Source organism: Manis pentadactyla, chromosome 5 (genome assembly GCF_030020395.1).
Source record: "Manis pentadactyla isolate mManPen7 chromosome 5, mManPen7.hap1, whole genome shotgun sequence".
Lineage (NCBI taxonomy): Eukaryota > Metazoa > Chordata > Mammalia > Pholidota > Manidae > Manis > Manis pentadactyla.
In genome coordinates, this window is record NC_080023.1 from 40,095,527 (window position 1) to 40,116,642 (window position 21,116).

At 37.9% G+C, this 21,116-nt stretch overlaps 1 protein-coding gene and 1 pseudogene across 7 annotated transcripts in view; both read right to left on the bottom strand.

Annotated features, from left to right (window-relative positions):
* Window positions 1-21,116, bottom strand: part of CORIN (corin, serine peptidase) — a 226,403-nt gene that overhangs the window by 183,077 nt on the left and 22,210 nt on the right. For 6 of the 7 annotated variants that reach the window (XM_036892587.2, XM_036892592.2, XM_036892586.2 and 3 more), the window contains 2 exons: window positions 12,368-12,512; window positions 454-654 (listed from right to left, as the gene is read on the bottom strand). In XM_036892587.2, coding sequence (XP_036748482.2) covers window positions 454-654; window positions 12,368-12,512 — 346 coding nt within the window. Of the gene's footprint in view, window positions 1-453; window positions 655-12,367; window positions 12,513-14,552; window positions 14,711-21,116 lie in introns of all 7 variants that reach the window. The other variant, XM_057502194.1, reaches the window with a different exon arrangement.
* On the bottom strand, window positions 6,739-6,825 carry LOC118916074 (U6 spliceosomal RNA; annotated as a pseudogene).

Here is a 21,116-nt window from a genome sequence, read left to right on the forward strand (position 1 = left end):
GGGATAGCTCCCATTAAGTCATTTGGCATTCTGTTACAGAATTAGGATCCTTCCCATGAGACCCCAATAACGAAATACATAATTTAGCCTACTTAGGTAACCATCTCAAAATAGGTAACAAGACTTCAAAAAAGAAGCACAAACTTACAGAGGTGAACAACCACAAAATCAATACCATTTATTATATGCAAGCGGCATACATTTTTATGCCTCAGAAATGTTGAATGACATTGATACATTTCTCACTCATGTCCTTATCTGGGTGGGTGAGCTGATGGCTTTTCATGTTTAGGAACAGGGCACTCAGCGAGGCTTGTTGGATGAGAGAGTGGAGCTTTGCCTGAGTGACCAGTAAGTGTCTGTGAATTAAAAGCAGCAGTTGCTACACTTAAAAATCTACCTGTGGGTTCCACGGACATTCGAGTCACACACTCTCAGCAACTTCAGACTTACCTGCATCCCTGTGATTTTGGTCCCCTGGGAGAGAAGTATCCGTGGTCCAGGCTGGAATGTGTTGGTTGGGAGGTACAGCAGAGGCCACAGCGCTCTCGTTACAAACTGCACTTGTGAGATTAACATCAGGCACTTGGACTTCACCATCAGTGACCAAAGGTTCACTCCCATTTGATTTAAAATAGGCTTTCTTTAATGTTCCTGAAAGACCAAGAAAGAGATATTTTAAAACATTACCAGAGGTATTCTCTTGAAAATATTAAAAAAACTCTGGAGTTGCTTTCTCAAGTCTCAGTCTGTCCAAGCCAACGCTGAGAGAGATGACGGCTGGCAACCCCACCCACCTCACGGGGACAGCCAGTTTCTCTTCTGCCACAAATGACATAACCCGTGAAGAAACTGTTGCTCTCTCAAGACTTAAGGTTGAGAAACTGAATCTCCTATCTAGGTTTCCCAGCACCCAAAGAGTTTAGGGCAATTCCGCCTCACCTGGGACTAAACTATAAACAAATGCAGTGAATGTTTCAGTATGTCCCTGCTGCTTTCTCCGTTTCTTGATTTCCCCCGTCATTTCATGCTACTCACTACTCAGAACACATGCTCGCCAGTCACTACACCTGCCACCAAAGGACAGTGATGCCTGCCTAGCTGCAGCCTCACATTCCTCCAAGTCTTCCACTAAAATTTTAGTGAACTGCTCATGAGAGATAAATAAAAATAATAGGGATCATATATTTACCAAGACTTTTATCACAGAAACTCAAAAAAAGTAAAACTAACCACAGCAAGACTAAGGTAAGAAATTATCTTTAACCAGAAGCTATTAAAAATAATTATAAGAAATAGGTCATTAAACTAAGATAATCAACTGCTCACTCAAGATATTCATTCACTGGCAAAACAGAGTCAAACCTAGATTATTAGGAATCACCAGCTTGGGCTTTAGGCAGACACTTGAAAACTTTGCAAGAGGTCATGTATTTTTAACTTAATCAAAACAGGCAACAGACTGTTTCCAGAATATAGTACTCTGGTTGAATATATCACTAAAATAAATGAATGTGATATTGATCCATTATAGAAATAGCCAAGGGAGATTTTTTTTCTAAAAACACTTCAGTGAATGCTCTATTTGGCTCTCACTTTTCCAAAACATCCATGGACCATTAAAAATAAAAGAAATATAAATAAAATGTTTACTATCAGTCTATGGAAAAAATTTCTCTACATGTGCTTGACACTTGGAAAACATTAACTACATATCAAAATAGAAAAGCAGCTGTTTTCTGGCTAACTAAGGTCAACAGTTTCATCTGCCAAAGGATTCTAAATAAAACACTGGAGTATAAAAGCTAAATCATGACCATGTGAAGCAGGTAGCACCCTGTCGAAACTGTGTGATTATGAGTAAACATCAAATGCAGTAGGTGAGATGAAAGCTTTCATTTAATTGTTTTTGATTTTCAAAATGATTTAGAATTTTGAGAGCCAAATAAATGTGATGGGCTTGACTACTATATGTGTTGCTACATATTATTATACATATATGTATTCCATATACAGTATGTAAGCCTATATAAAATGCATTCATACAGAAAAATTTACTAATCAATTAGATAAAATTTTATTTTCACCCATTAGTTAGTTGCTCTTTACTTCTTTTGGCATAAAGAGATTTTTCATATAACATGGTATTTCATGAATGTGGCTGTAATGAATGTATTTCATTCAAGGCCCATAAAGTTGACGTACTTATCATGATAACCCAATGAGTTAACATCCAACTCTGTCAACATTTAAGCAAATGCCTGTTACTCTGTTACATCCCTGAGTATTTAAGAGTAGTTGCTTACAGTATAAAATATTTTGACAGTTGTTAACATTTTGTTTGTAATAATTAGCCCTATTAATAATATTTCCTTTATCTTTTTCACCTAACCACAGTAGCAAAAATGTTAACAATATCTGTTTAAGTCTTTTGAAACACTGACTTTCTTGGAAACACTGACATAGATAACAACTTCCTAAAAAAAAAAAAGGCAGATTCCTTGCTCAAACTCTACATATCAAAATAAGTTGGCAGAATAGAGAGAAAGGTAATACATGGCATATAATAGTTTCTGATGCTAATGTGCCTAAGTATATTTTTGAGAGAGAAGGACAACAAACCTAAGGGACCTGTCTTTAAAAGCCTAAACTGACTAGCTGATTTGTTTTCAAGCATCTTTGGATACTGACCAACCCTCAACTCATAGTTAGTCATCTATTATGCATTTTTCAAAAAGCACGAAAATTAGAACTCAGTAAGACTAACTACTCTCAGAGTACACCATGATGAGCTATAAAAATGTTGAGTTATTAACCCAAAGTAGAGTATTCATTCTTCAAGAGTTGCCTCATCCACTTCCACATTCTTATTTTTATAGTGCTGTGGTTAAAAGTACAGGTTCTACAGACTAGCCACTTGTGTTTAAATCCCATGTCTGGCACTTATTAGCCCTAAAACTTTGGGCAAACTCTCAACTGCCATAAAATAAGAAAAATAAAAGTACCTTCCCTCATGGGGCTGGCAGTTAGGATCAAATTAGTCAATACACATATAAACACTTAGAACAGTTCCTGGCACATAGTATATTCTCAATAACTGTTAGTCATTCTGCATGATGATAGTAATGATGGTAAAATTGTCTTCCTTAGGGCTACAAAGGTAATTTAAAATAAATACCAATTTCCTTTTACTGTAAGTGCATCCCAGCATAACAAAATGGCTAAGGAAATTTTCAAAAGTGAATCACTTAACTCATTTTTGGAGTGAAAGAACTGTGACTCTTTAGTGCTAAGTTATTACTAGAAGGCCACACTGTATCCAGGTTGTATGGCTCAAAAGTATTTCAGCTCTTTAACATAGCTCTATTTAATGGTGTTTAATAATCTATAATTCCAATAATAATAGCCAAGCTTTACTCATCACTTACAATGAGTGGATTGAGCACTGTGGAAGGCAAAATAATGCTCCCCTAGGGAGGTCCACATCCTAAGTCCCAGAACCAGTGGATATGATACCCTATATACTCTATATGGCAAAAAGAATGTTGCAGATGTGAGTACATTAAAGAATCTGAGATGGAGAAGAAATTATCCTGGATTATTCAGGTGAGCTCAGGATAGTCACAGGGTCCTTGTAAGTGGAAGATGGAGGTGAGAAAGTGTGTGTTACAACCATGCAGTATGAGAAAGACTCAGTGGTCCATTGCTCATTTTGAAGATGGAAAGGGGCCACAAGCCAAGGAATGCAGAAAGCCTCTGGAAGCTGGAAAAGACAGGAAACAGATTGTTCCCCAGAGCTTCCAGAAGGAACACTTTTGCTAACACCTTAATTTTAGCCCACTGAGACCTGTTTTGGACTTTTAACCCCTAATACTCTAAGGTAATATATTTGTGTTGTTTGAAGCTGCCAAGTAGATGATAATTTGTTACAGCAGCAAGAGGAGACTGATACACAGGCATCTTGCTAAGTATCCTCTCTACAGGCATTTACTGAGTTAGCCTTCCAACGATCCTATGAAACAGATGCTATAATTAACTCTTCTTTGTGGAGTTTCAGAGAGGAAGAAACTGGAGCTTATAAGAGGTATTTAACTTACCCAAGGATTGAGCTGGGACCCAACAGAAACACATACACATACACATACATACACACCCACACATGCTCCTCACTTTGGACAAGATACACAAGTTAAAAATATACCATCATATTCATGTAAAAAAATTTATCTTCCTACAATGTAATATAAAATTAATTCCTTATCTTTACATCTCTAGCCATGTGGTAGCACATTTACTTGGCATTTTCTATGTGCCAGAAACATTGTATTTACTCTATGCTGACAACACAAAATTTAGTAAGTGGTTCTTATCATCAAGATGTTTATAGATTAGTTGAGGGAAATGGGCATGTAGTCTAAACATACAAACAATGCATGCTATTAGTGCTTGGAGAATAATATACAGAGTACAATCTAGTGACAGAAAGTAGAGAAGTAGCTGTCATTCCATTTAAGAAAGTCTGGGAAAGTTTCTTAGGAGATAAAAATCCTCAATGTGAAACTTAGAAGATGATTAGGGATTTTCTAGGCTTGAGCAAAACATCTGTGGGAAAGAAGGCATGGAGAACACTCTAGACAGCAATGGGGGAAAGAGATGTAAAAGCCTAGCATCAAGTCATTGAACATGTTTAGCATACAAGGGACTGGCAAGAGAAAAGGCTAGAGAGGGAGTACAAGTCAGACTGTGAAAGGTAGTTCCTGTTATAGGTGTGGAATTGATCTTATTGTGATGGAGAACTTTTGAAGGTCTTAATTAGGTTGGAATGTTAAAATGATCACTCTGGCAGCAGGATGATGATTGAAAGGAGTCAAGTTTAGAACACAGTTAAAAGGTTACTGCAATAGACCAAGTGAGAGAAGAGTAAGGCCTGACCCAAGGCAAAAGCAGTGAGGACAAAGATAACATTTGGGGGAGTTTTCAGAGGCAAAACTGTATCAACATAAGAGAAAGTCAGAGGTCCTTCAAGGTTTTCATTTAAAATTACTGTATAAACAACATATTTCCACCTGAAATAGACTTGGTAGTCATTAATCCACTCATCAAATAATTTCAATTCTCTTCCATTCTACTAGGACTCATGCTTACATTACATTCTCTGGCCTCATTCTCTGTCTCTTGACATCTTTGATGTTGGGCAAAGGGTACAAACTTCCAGTAATACGATGAATAAGTTCTGGGGATCTAATTACAACATGGTGATTATAGTTAATAATACTATATTATACACTTAAAAAAAAATACATCCTACAATGCTTTTTTTCTTTCTCTCTGGCACAATAACCACAAAGGTTCGAGATGATGGCTGGTTCATCAATTTAGTCCCTGAATAACCTCAATAAACATAATCCCCTGCCATCTTGCAAAGGACATTTAACGTGAGTGAGAAATTGACCTCTGTTGTTTTAACCACAAGTATTTGGAGATTATTTTTGTTACACAGTACAGCACAGCCTATCCTGACTGACACAGAGATAATAGAGAATGAAAAATAGAATTTGTAGGAGCTTACTTTTGCTATTGTTACTGTTATAAACACATTGAGTAAAAAAATGCCTGTAAAATATTCAAGAGAAAAAAATGTCTAGTCTGGAGCAATCTAAACATTTCCTCTAGAATACCTTGCCAGACTTCCCCACAAATTTGCATCTTTTTGTGTTCCCAGAGTACATACTGCTTATATCACCTAGAGACTCAAGTAGAATTGTCTGCTCCCTTATCTGTCTCCTGGAAGGTAGGAAGGCATATTATGTATGTCTGCATCTTATGCACCCAGCAGGAAGTTTGGCACCAGTGTAGGCCCCAATAAACACTTGATACACAAATGATGAAGGAAGTAATGGAGATGGATGACATAACCATGAGAAGTATGAGTGTAAAGTGAGAAAAGAGCTTAAGACAGATACCCTAACACTTAATGGATAGGTAAAGAAAGAGGAGCTTAAAGACACAGAGAAAGAGCAGCCAAAAATAGAAAAAAATCAGAAGTAGTAATATGCAGGCAAAGCAGAAGAGCATTTTGAGACAAAAGAGGCAGTCAAGACTGAGGAAGATCACGTCTAGGTGTCACACCTCAGTGGAAGAGGGTTGCTGGCACCGATTCATGATAAAAAGGCTCCTTCTGAATCACAGTGAATAAGCACAAGGAGAAAGCATAGTTCTTCATTTTAAAGTCTTGTTCAAACACATATTGGTTTCAAATGCTGCACACTGGATACAAAGACAATAGTGGCCTTGGTAAGAACAGATTTAGTCGTATGAAAAGAAGAGAAAGAGGTGAAGACCAGACTGTGGTGGGTTGAGGACAGGAGGCAGCAGAGAATCACCTGGGGATAGTGGGACACTGCAAATTCAGCAGGTCTGGAGAAGGCTGAGATTCAGAGCCTGCATTTCACAGAAGCTCCTGAGGTTATAACGGTGGTGCTGCTCGCCCAGGGAACATTTCAAAAAGCTTTAGACATTAAGTATAACCTCAAGCCTGAATAGTTAAGGAAAAACGATTCTCAAGTTTAAGAACACTATGTTGATGATTCTGTGCCAGAAGGTCAGAGTCATTAAAGGAATTTGGACATTTAAATAAGTAATGTGGAGTCAGGTCATAAAACATCACAGAGAATCTTAAATTTTCAGTGTAAGGAAGATCTGGGATGTTTTCAATTTTATTTATTTCTTTGTTTATTTATAATTTTGGAGCACTTCATGAATTGGGCCATGTTAATCTTCTCTGTATCATTCCAATTTTAGTAGATGTGCTGTTGAAGAGAGCACAGAAATTTTCCACTTTAAAATGATATTCAAAATACAGCATTAAAAGTTAGGAAGCTAAGATTCTTTTTATTCCAAATTCTTGAAAAAGCCACAAGCTGCTAAGAAATTTGCTAAGAAAAAAACTATAAGTTCAATGATCTCTAGCTCATCTATAGCATTTTGAAGAGGAATGTTGCTTTTTTAGGGAATATTTCTTTGAGTGTAAGAAAAATGGACTGTTTACCATATTTTCTATACTCTCTACCATTGTAAGATTTCTTCCTTCTTCACTGCACAACAAAAATTAAAAATTAGCTGCACATAGATCCTTCATAGTATTAAAATGAGGAAGGTCACCTGAGGCCATTCTTCATCAGCTCATGGCTAAAACAGAAGAAATTGATTTTAGGTGTGGATGACTCGGAAGAGCCTTTGAAGCCAGGTGTTCAACAACCTGAAAAGAAAAAGCTCAGAGCATTCTAATGACTTTTTTTCTGGTCCATAACTTTGCTGAAATTAAACTGAGATGAACAATAGTTTGGGAAAATCAGAGCAGACTGTACCCCAAAGCACCATATTTATAGGATTCCTGCAGTACCTGCCCATTTTTTCTCCCTGCCGTATACTGTATCCACTTCAGCCCTCTTTCCACACAGCTACCAAAGGCACAGTTTCAATGCCTGGATCAGATCAAACATGTCACTACCCCCTCCAACATTCTCACTGTGAAAGTTATGTTTAAAGTATCACTCTGTCAGGGAAGGCTTCCCTCAACTTGGACCAGGTTCGGTCCCCCATCACAAGCTGTCTTCTGCATAGGAGTTACCTATGGGAACTTGGTCATCATGTGGCAAATCCAACAGTCAGTCAAATTTATTACCTCCTAGCAACTGTAATGACAATTCAAATATACTGTAGCAATGGCATGGTTGTAGGGTTATGAGGTTATAGATTATGGTTTTAGTTCTAGTGAATAGAGTTAAAATGGGACAAGCACATTTTTAGTTAATTTTGTGTATAATAAAACTATTTGTTAAAATGTGATATCAAAAATAATGTTCATAAGCAAAAAGCAATTCTTTACTTTCATAATGGACTTTATAAAAACACTTTCACAAACATTATGTCATTTGACTTCCATAACAATTCTGTGAAATGAATAAGAATTATATTCCCCATGTCATTGACCAAAATTCACACATCTAGCAAACGGAGGAGTAAGACACTCAACCTGGGTCTCCTGGTGTCAACTTATAAATTCATTCTTTTATGTCACATAGCCCTTCAGGTTTTGACTGTAATTAGAGAAATAAAAAATTGGGTGTAATATTGTACCTTTCTCACTCTTCAATTTCTTTCAAAAACCTGAGTCTTTCTTTTAAAGTCCAAATCTCAGGAACCACAGGGACAGCTCAGATTATCTGTCAACTTTAGAAATAGTAAACTAAACTCAGCTAAACTAAACCTTAGCTCCCACATCAGTTTAGGGGGTTGAGGAGAGAAACAATTCATCACCGCTCTCTTCTAAAGCCTGCTGCCAAAATAATTATTCAAAATCCAACTTTCTTATCTTCAGAAATCTATTTACCATCTTGACTTCATTCATGAGAGGAGCCCAAACAGACAAAATTAGAGGCACATCATGCATCTGTGTTTGTTAGCATAAGGCTTTTATTATCTTTTCCCAATCAATAACCTTCTCACTATTATCTCCTTGTCTTTTGAAACTCAAGCTGGTGTTACTGATACAAAACTGGCCTTCCAGGATTCCTTAGCAACCCTTCTGGACCCAGAAATAACTATAAAACTTTGAAAGAGCATGAAGCTATAAACCCAAACCAAACATTTTTAAAACTAAGCAAATGTAAAGAGTTTTTTAAAAACAAAAACATAAAATGTTTTTACTGTGCATTACAACAAACATCTGAGTTATGAAACAAGGAATATTTGGGCAGATATCACTTAATATATTTATATCAAATTATCTGGTGGAAAACCTATGAAAAGAATGCTTGTAAAGAAAATACCCAGGAAACCCCACTTTGCAAAGGTTATCTACATATAAGCCATAATAGCACTTAGAAGCAGTTACAAATAGTACACTTCCTAGGTGTACATAAGTGATAAAAAAAATTCTACTCCCAGGTACAAACCCAAGAGAAATGAATGCATATGTCCACACAAAAACTTTTACGTGAACGTTCAGAGCAACATTATTCATAATAGTCACAAGATGGAAACAACTAAAATGTACATCAATTGATAAAAGGATTAAAAATGCAGTAAATCCATATAATGGAATATTTGGCCATAAGAAGGAATGAAGTACTGATACATGTAACAACATGGATAAACTTTGAAAATACTACACTAAGTGAAAGAAGTCAGTCACAAAAACCACATATGGTCATTTGAAATGTCCAGAATAGGGAATTCTCTAGACACAGAAAGTAATCAGTGGTTGCTTAGGGCTGGGGCAGGAGGGAAATGGAAAGGTAGTGAGGGTAGCAGATCACTAAAGGGTATAGAGTTTCTCCTTGAGTTGACGAAAGTGCTCCAGAACTGACTGTGGTGATGGTTGTATTCATCTGTGAATACACTAAAAATTATTGAATTATACATTTTAAATGGGTGAATTGTATGGTATGTCAATTATACTTCGATATAGCTGTAAAAAAATAAAAATTTAATAAATAACCCAATAAAAACATCCTTCAAGAGCATACATCCTTTGCTCAAAGGCCTCTTATCACTGAAGTACTTAAAAGTGTGTTTTAAACCTACACTAGCAATCTACTGAGAGTGAAAGGAAATACCCTTCAGTGTGTGCAAGTCATTGAACACAGGACAAGAATTAAGACTTTTTGAAGTGACTGTGGTCTCACTGAGGGAGCTTCTACCACACAGACCAGCCCAAGAGGTAAGAACTACCAACTCTTGACAAAACACCAAAACACAACTACCTGAAGGCATTGGAAAGGAATCAAAGCAGACCTGCTCTGGAGGGGAGTTGAGTCTTGGAAGAAGAGAATGGTCCAGCTAAGTCTGAGCCTATTGCCCGATCTTCAGCCTGAGAGCAGCCAGAGCTGATGGCATGTGGGGCAGGGCAACTAAAACCCCAATAAGAAACCTGCATCGTTCCTGGCAGATGCGCCTCTTCTGTCTTCCTTTTACTCTTCACCCTCTGACCTCTGACATGTCTCTGCTTTCTAGGCTTCCATGAAACCCAGCATTTCTGAGTTCCTTTCCTTCTTGCCTGGCCATTCTTCCTGTATCTCTGGCTTCCTCCTCTTTCTTTGTCTTCCCCTTAAGCACTACATCCTCCAGGGCTTTGACCTCAGCTTTTAGTCCATACACTTCCTCTTCACAGTTCACCTTCTCTTGTTGCTTCAGCTACCACTGAGACTCCTACCTTCATAACTGCAGGCAAGACTCCCTTCTCGGCTCCTCTCCTGGACACTTCTAACTTCAGACCAACAACAGTGGGATAAGAGTTGAATTCCCAAGTCAGCCTATAAGCCAAATATCATATATAGCTGACATTGAACAACAGCGGGGTTAAAGATGGCAACCCCTCCGTGCATTTAAAACCCGAGTATAACTTCTGACTCCCCAAAAACTTAACTAGTAATAGCCTACTGTTGACTGGAAGCTTTACTGATAACATAAGCAGTCAATTAACACAGTATTATAGACTGCATTCTTACAACAAAGTAAGCTAGAGAAAAGAAAACGATTTTTCAAATTGCCACCAATCTCCAAAAAAATTTCCAATATATTTATTGAAAAAAATCCATGTATAAGTGAACCCATGCAGTTCAAATCCATGTTGTTCAAGGGTCAACTGTATAGTCACAATTTCCCTTGAAATTCCCTTAAGAAGGCAACTTCTTAGAGTTCTTATATTCCTCCATTCATTTCTAGCCCCAGCCTGCACTGTTGAATTTGCTCAAGATAAAATGCACTTAAGCCATGATTCCACTGTGTTTGGTTTTCCCACAAGTATCTCTAATCTAACACATCCAAACTGAACTTCCACCCTGCTATCCATCTATCTGCATCCCACTCATCCACCTTTACCTCTTACATTAACAGAGGGCACCAAATCAAGCTGCTTGCCCAAGCCAGATTTCTGGCAGTGAACTTTGACTCTTCTCCCTCACACCAAAACCCAATCAGTCTTGATTTCTGTTCATTTTAATGCACCAAATACCTTAATTCAACCCCTTATCATCTTTTACTTAGAGCATAGCTGGCGCCTCAAACTGATCTCTAGCTTTCATTTCTTTCTGCCTCCAATCCTCTGCAGTGTACAGGTCTATTGTCTTTTGCAAATGCAAATATGACCAGATTACTCCCTACTTAGGAAGATCATCCAATGGTAAACCACTAGAAGTGGTTTTTCAGCATTTTGCAACAAATATTATCTTCAAATAAATGTCATAGAAGATCCAAATATCTACATATAAATACAAGCTATACTTTATTGGGATTAATTCACTTCATACGTTGTAAATGTACAACTTACTAAAAACCAATCAATGAAAAAATAATAGATAGTTTGGTACAATAAAAAAATTCTCAATTGCATTATCTTGTTAGTTGTTTTATTTGCACATGGTCAAAACAACCCTGATTCATAGCAACAGGTAGCTACCAAAGGTAATGTTTTGGGTTTTTTTTTCCCCAACAGCTCACCTTTTATACTTAGGATATTGTTTATTTAAAGAGAGATAGCAAGATCCAAACATGTAATTCTGCCAGCACAAATTACTTGGTTGCTGGTCTCCACTTGGATAAAAATTGGTATGTAATACTTAGTTTGAGTGTGTGTTTAAGATCTATTTTTTCAAATAGAAAGTCAAAATAAAAATTTCTGTAATCCTTGAGATACCTCAGAACCTTAATTTCATGGAATAGAGCTTGAAAACCAATGACGAGGTACTAAAGCCCAGTTCCCTTAAGGGACAACAGGCAAGTTCCTGTATCATTTGGACTTCAACAATATAACTGTGCTTTCTGCCACTACCAAAATTTCACCCAATTTTCTAAGTCCATCTCCATCTTTCATGGGGTTATACTTTTACACATGCTATTTTCTCTGACAGACCCATGTACTGCCTTCTCACTTGAATTTCTATGAAGTGTTCCAAAGGTTAACATATCAGTGTCCCATGAAGCCTTCTTTGACTTCCCCAAAGTATCTTTTATTATCTCTATTATCAATATGTGTTGTCTTGTACAATAATCATCTCTTCTCAACTGTGAGTTCCTAAGCAAGAAGGTCTAATTTAACCATCCTTTAGTTCTCAGGGACTTTTAAAGTCCTGTACCTACTAATCACTCCTTTAATGCTTTGAATTAATAAATCCATTAATATTAATTATAATAACTAGTAGAGTGGTTACAGTGGCTGAAACTGAGGGTTTGCATAAGATAGTCAACAGATAAACCTTCACTGAGTTGACACCTCAGGTTAAATAATAACTAAATAAAATTCACTCTTATAAATCATACTAATTTAATTTTTACTTCATCTTTCTTTAATAATGACATCACTCACCAACAAAGGAAAGCAGGATCACCAGCAGGACAATGAAGGCACAGATACATGGAATTAGGACCAGTAATAAGAAACGAAGAATATTAGCAGTTGCCAGCTTCTGCGAGCAACCATCTTCCATGTTATCACCATCAGCTTCCAAGACCTAAAAGAAGAAAATGAAACACAGTTTTAATATTGCAAAGTAATTCAATAATGGTATGAAATTTTAGAGTACAGTTGTCAATTCAGAGCAGCAGGATTTCTAAGAGATTTTTTCCTACGTGTACCTTAGGGCATGAAATGAGGTTAATCATCGAATCCCACTAATAAATGAACAAATAAGTGTAAAGCCACACTCAGGGCAGAGCAAATCATCTATTTCTGAAATATTTTTCAGAAGTACATGCACTTTTAATGATATTCCATCTTGACTTTTCTTAACATATTTGCCAATTTGGTATTATTCCAAAAGGGCTATGAGTTACCATGGTAAGAACTCATCGTGGCTCAATGCTATGAGCAAAGACTGCCTAGTACAGTGATAAAATATTGGTGAGTAAGTGTAGGCAGAACATTACCTAGACTTCACTGCTGTTTGTCTCATTAGTCCTAACCCAAATCTGCATGAATTAGGACAAAATAAGTGTTCAGCCATTAATTAATAATTTAGCAAGTTTTCAGCAATTAATTAATAATTTAGCAAGTTTAAACATTACTGAATAGATATTAGTGATAAGCTGAACAAAGAAAAAGAGGCATTGACCAGTTAAACAATGACAATCTCTCAGGAGCCTCAGCTGTCCACACTGCCCCTGCAGCCCATCAATTTGTAAGAGGTTGCCAGCATGCAACAGTGACAGTGCAAAGTGCTTATCTTCAAATCTTCAAATTTTGTTTAGTCCTATCTCTTGCCAAAAACGATGTCTGGAAATTCACTCACTGCAAATGGCTGGCTGAGGGCAGTGACTTTTTCAACAGCACTCTGAGATGGAATTTAAAGTGATTTGGGTCACTCACCATGAGCAACTCTTCTGATCCCATTAATGAAGAAGTTTCTCACAGTTGTCTCTTGGATTTCTGACTCTCCTTACATTTTCTCCTCTGACAGTTTCAGAGCTTGAACTACAACCTCTATGTAACTGTCTCCTGAATCTCTCCTGAGTCCTGAACTTACATTCAAGTTATATCATTTATTTTCAATGTCTAGTGCTTAGCAGCATTTCTTCTCAACACATCCAAAATCAATTTAATCTCCTTATGTATTCCTACCTTCAAACTAGTTCTTCCTCTGATTTCTATATTTGCACTAACAGAAGCTCCACTCTCCCAATAGCCCAGAGACTTGAGACTCCTCATGTCTTCATCTTCCCCATGTCATGCATCACCAGTTTTGTTGGTTCTCCCCCCAAATACATATAATTATGAAAAACCAATGACTTTTGAGATAGAGCCTTACCATAATCAAGAAGGAGGTTATTCAAACATAACAGTCAGGCACTTACACATAATCAGTCCTTGATAATTTCCCATGGATAAAAAGGCAACCTGATAGAGGGGTTCTTCTGAATTACAAGGCATATGTGATACTCCATTTCTGTTTTATTCCTTTTACATCAGAATCAGTTCTGTTCACTAACACAAATTACAGTGTTCACTCCATGCACTGTGATATAACATACTATAATTTTAAGAATTCTCCATGAGAGACATTTGAAAGATATGACATGAGCATGAGAATGGCTTGATTTCTTTAATGTCTTTACTGATTCATTCCCTCTGCACCTGGTTTAATCACTAACCAACGTGAGCTTCTTTAGAGTTAATTCACAATTTGATCTGTAAGAGGACATAGCACTGTGTTGGAGTAGGTCATCAAAAGGGTGTGATCACCAGATGACCCTTGACCTGGACCAGCACAGTCAGAGGATCCTTACTCTCTCCCCTGTCATGGGAATGTATGTTCTTCCCACCATTCCCATAGCCAGAGCCATTTTCAAGGACTCAGCAATGTGTTGTGAAGACCATAGAGATGATACACATGGCTGAGCCTAGATAAGACCTCTCTGTAAACCTTTAAAATTCTGGTGGGTGGGTGCACAAATCTACTGGCCTTGTAGTAGCCTAAGATAAGCCTTGTGTGTCTTATTAAATCTGCCGCCAACCAATCTGGAATGCTCTGCCTCTTTCTTCAGTTTCTCATTACCTTCCATGTGTGAGGTCAGTTTCAGATGTCGTCTGGGAAGCTCCTGAGTTTGGGAAGCAACACACTGACACAGTATAATATAAGCTCTGCAACAGCCCATTGATTACAGCACCAGCACTGGGTGGGTGGTGCCCTTTCAGGTTGGAGAGGATATTTACCTATAAAAAGCAGGTGTGGGAACGCAGCCATTTAGACCAACAGAGACAGCAGCAGAACTGATGTATTTATTTCATTTATTCAAATTATAATTAGTGACGGATATAATAATGATTTCAGACCAACTACCCCTCAAAGGCTCACAGTCTTATAGGAGAGCTGTGCATAAATTATGTAAATATAGTTCAAAGTAGCAAATGATAAGCATCTGAGATATAGCTGCAGTACCATAGAAATTCAAAAAACAGGAAAAAGATTTCTTGCTGGAGGATGAAGTAAGACATTGTGGAAAACCAGCACTTGAACTAGACATAACTGTGAGAAAAGTACCCCTGAAAAACCCTGTTATGCTTCAAAAGGGCGGTAAATACATCTGAAGAAGTAAGGAGTTATGAACTTTCTTAGGACCCACAATAGTAGAAAAGGTTTCTTTGTTAAGGTGGTCACAGCAGTGTTACAGGGATCATTTTTCTTGGGTGGCAAATTCACAATGGCCTCAGTGCTACATGGAATCCTATAGCCAAATACAGCCCATTAGAATTCATAAGTGATGACTCAGTAGAGAAAGTGCTAGAGACTCACTGTAATATCTCATTTAAGTATAATCAGCAAGTTCTAAACTTCCAGAAACCGATTCACAATTAGTGCAAACATTTTATCCAGTAACTAAGAAAGTGTTTGTCTCTATCAAGGAGAGGAAAGAAAGAAATACTTAGAAGAAATGTCAGTACTTGTCTCAAGTGCATGACTTTTGTCTTGCACTCAAGGCCACTTGGGACTATGGCTGAAAATGCTGCATGAATCAGAGGACTTTTGAGGGTCCGCTGAAAATAATGCAGCTCTCAGACTTTGAGTGAATAGCCAGATGACATAAACTGCCAGAACAATTCCTAAGCTGCATTTCAGTGGACTCAGCCACACTCTCTCCAGATGGCACCTTCTTCCCGAACCCACCCTCCCCACATGGGAACCTGAAAGTGGAGTGCCAGTGCGGGATCCCATGGCACAGGCAGCAAACGATGCATGACTGACCTGCACACATTTCAAATACGTAGCTCTTATGCTTTAGTATTCTGTTGGCAAAAGCTCACCTTCTTATATATTAGGAACTACATTTAGTTTAAAAGCTGTCATGTTGGTATATGTAACACATATGGATATAATCTACCTAACTAGGGTATTTTCTTGAGTCAGCTTGGTTCCCCTGGGAGCCTTACCTTCCTGTCTTCTACACTCTTAACTCTACCATGCTTGCCTCCCAGCTGATTCAACTATTCTCAGGGCAGCCATTCTCTGACTCTTTGGGGACCTCCTGCCCATTGATCCCTACCTTCTCCCAGTCTACCAACCCTCTCCTTGTATCATTTCCCTATATGTCTTCTTCAGAATCTTTGGACCATTATTTCAATGATACTCTTGCTAATGTCCTGAACCCCTTCATCCCCTCTAGATTTTCTTCTCACTCATCATGTAAAAGCCAACACCAGATGGATCCAACAACCTTCTGCATGTCTATACCTGGACAGGTGAATGTGGCTGGAAAGTCACCCAACAGGACTCCTTGATTGCTGATATGTGCCTTCTCCATTTTCTCACTCTACCCCTGCCCACTTTTCTGTCCAAACTCTCAGAGGAGGACAGACCCCAATTCCCACTTTACAGACAGAATGAAACCATCAAATGGAAATTGCCTCACCTACCTAAATCTAAACGTACATACCTGCTCATTTATACATCCTTCTCTCCTGTCACACTGGAGAAGCTATTTAAGACTCTTCCTATGTAAGACTAATCCTTCCACTTTGTTACTCCCTTTCCTTACCCCTTCTCAGGTATTGTACATATTAATTCTCCATTTAATCATACATCCGATCTCTCTCTCTCTCCCCCTCCCTCCCTCCTCCCCTCTCTCTCTCCTTCCTTCTCCCTCGTGCCTATGTCATTGGCATCAGCTTTTCCCACATTTAGGCCTCTCTTGGTTATATTTTTAGCCATCCTCAAACCTATATCCCATTTCTCCCACTGTTCTATCTCTCTTCCTTTCTCACCCAGAACGCTCTAAGAGTTGTTAATATTTACTGTCCAAATTTCCTCACTGACTGTTTACTCCTGTGGCCCCTACAGTTTGGTACCCATTTCTGTCACGGCACCAAAGCAACTTTTGCAATGGTCACCAATGCCCTCCATGCTGCTATATCCAAAAAGCATTTTCCAGTCACCATTGCAGTGACATCTCGGTGTTACTAGAGATCAACCTCCCGCTGCTGTCTTCAAGCACTTACTTCCTTCGACTTCTCTTCCTCCTGCTTCCCTGCTCACTCCTTCTTTCTGTAAGCTCTTTCCACGTATTTACTTTCTAGGCAATGGTACCCACACAGAGAGCACCAATTGTCAGCCCTACACATGTGACCTACACCTTTAAATAGCAAGCACAGACCTTTCCTTTGAGCTCCAGACCTTGGTACCCAACTGGCCGTTTGACATCTCCTCAATGGATGTTGCAAAATTACTTCAAATCCAACATGTCTGAAACCAAATAAATAATCTTCATCCCCATAGCTGGTATTCTCCCAGGATTCCTTATCATAGGAAAAGATAAGCACTTACCATGTGTCAGGCACTGGTTGGGCATTTGGGATACATCCTACAAAGCCAAAATCTCCAGCCTCATAGATTTTACAATCTAGCAAAAGCTACCATCATGTCTCCCCTGAAACGTTTCCCTAGATCCACTCTTGCACTCCCTAATTTGTTCTCCACACTATAGCCAGAGCGAGAAAGAGGCTGGGTATTACTGGGTAATGAGAAAAGGCAACATGAAAAAAGGTCCCCCAAACTGAGCTAATTCAGGAGATATAGAGCCTGGAACCAGAGCTGATGAGAACCATGTACTCATTGGATTGGCAGAGATTTGGGAAAGGCTTTGGACTTCCACAGGTGTGCTCAGGTGACCAAGTCCATTTTATTAAGATTTCAGAGGTCAAGGAGAACATAATTGATATTCAGGTACATTGGTTTTTATCTATTCTACCTTCCTGCAACATTTGACTTCATTTACACATGGAACATTCCTGGGAATAGCTGCACAGCTGCAAATGGCAGAAACTGCCTGTGAACAAGGAGGTACCACTGCCTGTCAATCCCTCAGATGGAAGCTTCACTCCGGAGGCCAGGGCCAGCACTTACCAGACAGCCAATGAACCAGAAATACCTAACTGGGGCCATTAAGTCTCTCTCTAGGCAGGTTCATCAGAGAATTCCTAGGGATGGAAATAGCTGCTAATAACCAGGTTACAACCAAAGCAGATGTTTGGCCCAGAAGGAACCAAGTGCCTTCTTAGGGGTAACAGCCTTTCTTCCTTGCATAACTCCCTTAGTCAGTGGGGATAAGCAGCTGGGAACTGTGCGCACCTGCTCCTCACACTTATTGTTGGGTGGTGTAAGAACACTTTTTTAATTAGTTGAACCATTCTGCGTGTTAAATTCTACATTTTAAATATGTAGAGCAAGGGTGACCTATGGCCTGTGGGCCAAACCCAGCCCGCTGCCTATTTCTGGGCATAGTTTTATTGGGATACAGCCATGTTCAATCATTTACACACTGTTCAAAACTGCTTTCCTGCTACACAAGCAGCACTGAGTAGTTGTAACAGAGCATTTGGCCCACAAAGCCCAAAATATTTACTATCTGACTGTTTACAGAAGTTTGTCAACTCCTGATATACAGTATCAACATATATCTTCATGATTGGGTATTTTAAAATCTATATATTTAATATGATAACCAAATTAAAAATATAACTTCTCTTAAGGAAATCACATTTTCTCTTCATCAGGGCCCTTAGTGAAAATGAAAACAATCATACAGGTTTTCATTGGCAGACAAAACTGACTAACTGCTGTAAATACACAGTTGCTCCACAAAAGGTTCAAAGATAAAAATAATCTTCAAAAAGAAGAAAAAAATGTATCAAAACTATATATGTTACATTATCTGAAGAAAGGAAAACAAACTTCAGGGATATTCAAACTGAAACAGTACTGCATCGGGCATTGTAAACCCTAAAAAGCAACAAACACTCATACAATCACAGAAGTAGTAAGTATTACTCTTGCTTCTGAAAAAAGCATTATCAGGGCATAAGTAATACTAATTCGGTTGTAACTCTCTCTTTAGAGATGAATATTGCCCTTCCCTCATCAGTGCTGACCAGCATCTAGAACAGAACCTGAACAGAGTCAGCAGTGGATGAATACCTGTTGAATCAATGAATGAATTAAATCACCTAAACAAAAATTGTATATAATTATGCAAATAACTACTACTTCTTTAATTACATATGCCTACAAAGCCTATTCCTGAATCATTCAAAAATACTTGGAGTAGAAAATGTACTTGATAAGAAGGTAAAAATATTTCCTTTTCAATAAGAAATGTGCAAAGTTAATGAAATCAGCTTTTACTAGGATTTTTTTAGTACAATTCCATACTCACATTTCCTTTGCACGAGAGCTTTGAAGTCAGAAAATTTAGTGATGCAAAAGTAAACTGTAGTAGATTTTATTTCAAACAAAATATTTTGAACATCACCTGTATTTAAGAACATGAAAAGAAGTGGCCCTGTAATTCTATTAACTCCCTAAAATGACAGATACACAGATATTCTTGGTTCACAGCACCATCAGTGTCCAGTTCGTTTTTTTCAGTGGCCCTAGGCCAAAAGAAATGCCTAAAAATTCCATTTAAGTTGCTTAGTCCAACAATGTTATAAGTGTTATATCTTAAAAACTTAGTAGCCATTTGAAAAAATACTACACATAAATTGAAATAAAATTTCATGTTATTCTTAAATAACCACAATTACAATAATATGATGTGTGCATCTACTGGACAGTACACCACGCCTCAAACCTCGGGATCAGATTAGAAGCCCTCACCACTCATTGCCTGTTCTACATGGATTTTTCCATGGTACAACTCTTTACAAAGCAACCATCAGGAACTTGATGAAGACAGCATCAAAAGGAATACAGTACAATCTAATGTTGAAATGTGAACTACCTCTAACTAGTATTTCATTTGGTAACCAACAAATGTCAAGTATCATTGTATTTCCCTCAAAAACTGAAAATAACCAGGAGATCCTCTTGGAGTCACTGCAGTATCTTGAGGTACCTCAACACACAGTTTGGAAATCATGATTCAATACTATTTCTTCCTCCCATATCCATCCACCTAAGTTCAAATTTTTAAAGAACTCACATGTTACCTCATTCAGAAAGCCCTTCTTGATCACCCAGATGCAAGTAATCTCTATCTTCAGAATCTGAATTTCTGCTAGGTGGCAAACTAATTGATCCGCAGCATCTATTCTTTCCTTTGATCTTAGAAACAGAATTCTCAATTTTGGTTGGGCCAAAATTTAACAGCCACTTAGAAGAAAAACAGCTTTCCTAGACTCTTTTTCAGCTATGTGGAGCCATATGGCTGAGTTCTTAACCATGGAATGAAACTAGAAGTGGCAGATATGAGTTCTAGAAAGTGTTCTCAAAGAGAGGGGTATTGTCGTTCCTCTTTTCTGTTGGATGGAATATGGGTGTAATAGCTGGATCTGAAGCAACCAGCCAAGACCCAGAGGTAAAAGCTGTATGCAGAGGATGGCAGAGCAGTACGAAAGGGAACCTGGATACTTGATGGATTTGGGAAGCAGTCCTGCCACTCTGAACTGCTTACTTTCTAGACTACATTTACATAAGAATGGAATAAGTTCTTTCTTGCTAAATCACTGTTTATCTGAATATCCCATCATTTGCAGCTAAAGCAATTTTAACTGAACTATGGTATTTATCACTTCCTACTTTAGGTCATGGTCATGTATGTACATACTAAAATTACTAAGCTGTAATCTCAGGAGGTAAAGATCCATGTTTAATTCATTCAATAAATAACTATATCATTTTCCCAGAACATTATTTTTATCCCTTAGGCAACTAACCAGTGCCTGGTATGTACTAGGATCAGAATAAATATACACTATCTCAAATCAATAAATGATTCACAATTAAAGGTCAGAAAAATTTCCCAAGAAATGTTGTGAATTTTTTATATACCCACTCTTGGTGGGAGGGGAATGAAAACTATTAAAAGGCTTTTGTGCTAAGTAATGCAACTGATATGTGTGTTTGCTTTTGACCAGAATAGCAGCAACTCAGTAAGGCCATAATGGATTATTTACTGCTAATCAGAAGCTCAGTGCCTTTTATACATCTTGAGTAAGGATAAATTGAAAGAAAACAAATTACAACTTAGCAAACTATAACATCAATTTTCAATTAAAACTTGATAAATACTGTGTTGTAGCTAGATTTTTTTTCAAATGGGGAGCAAGCAATAAAAAGTAAGTTTGG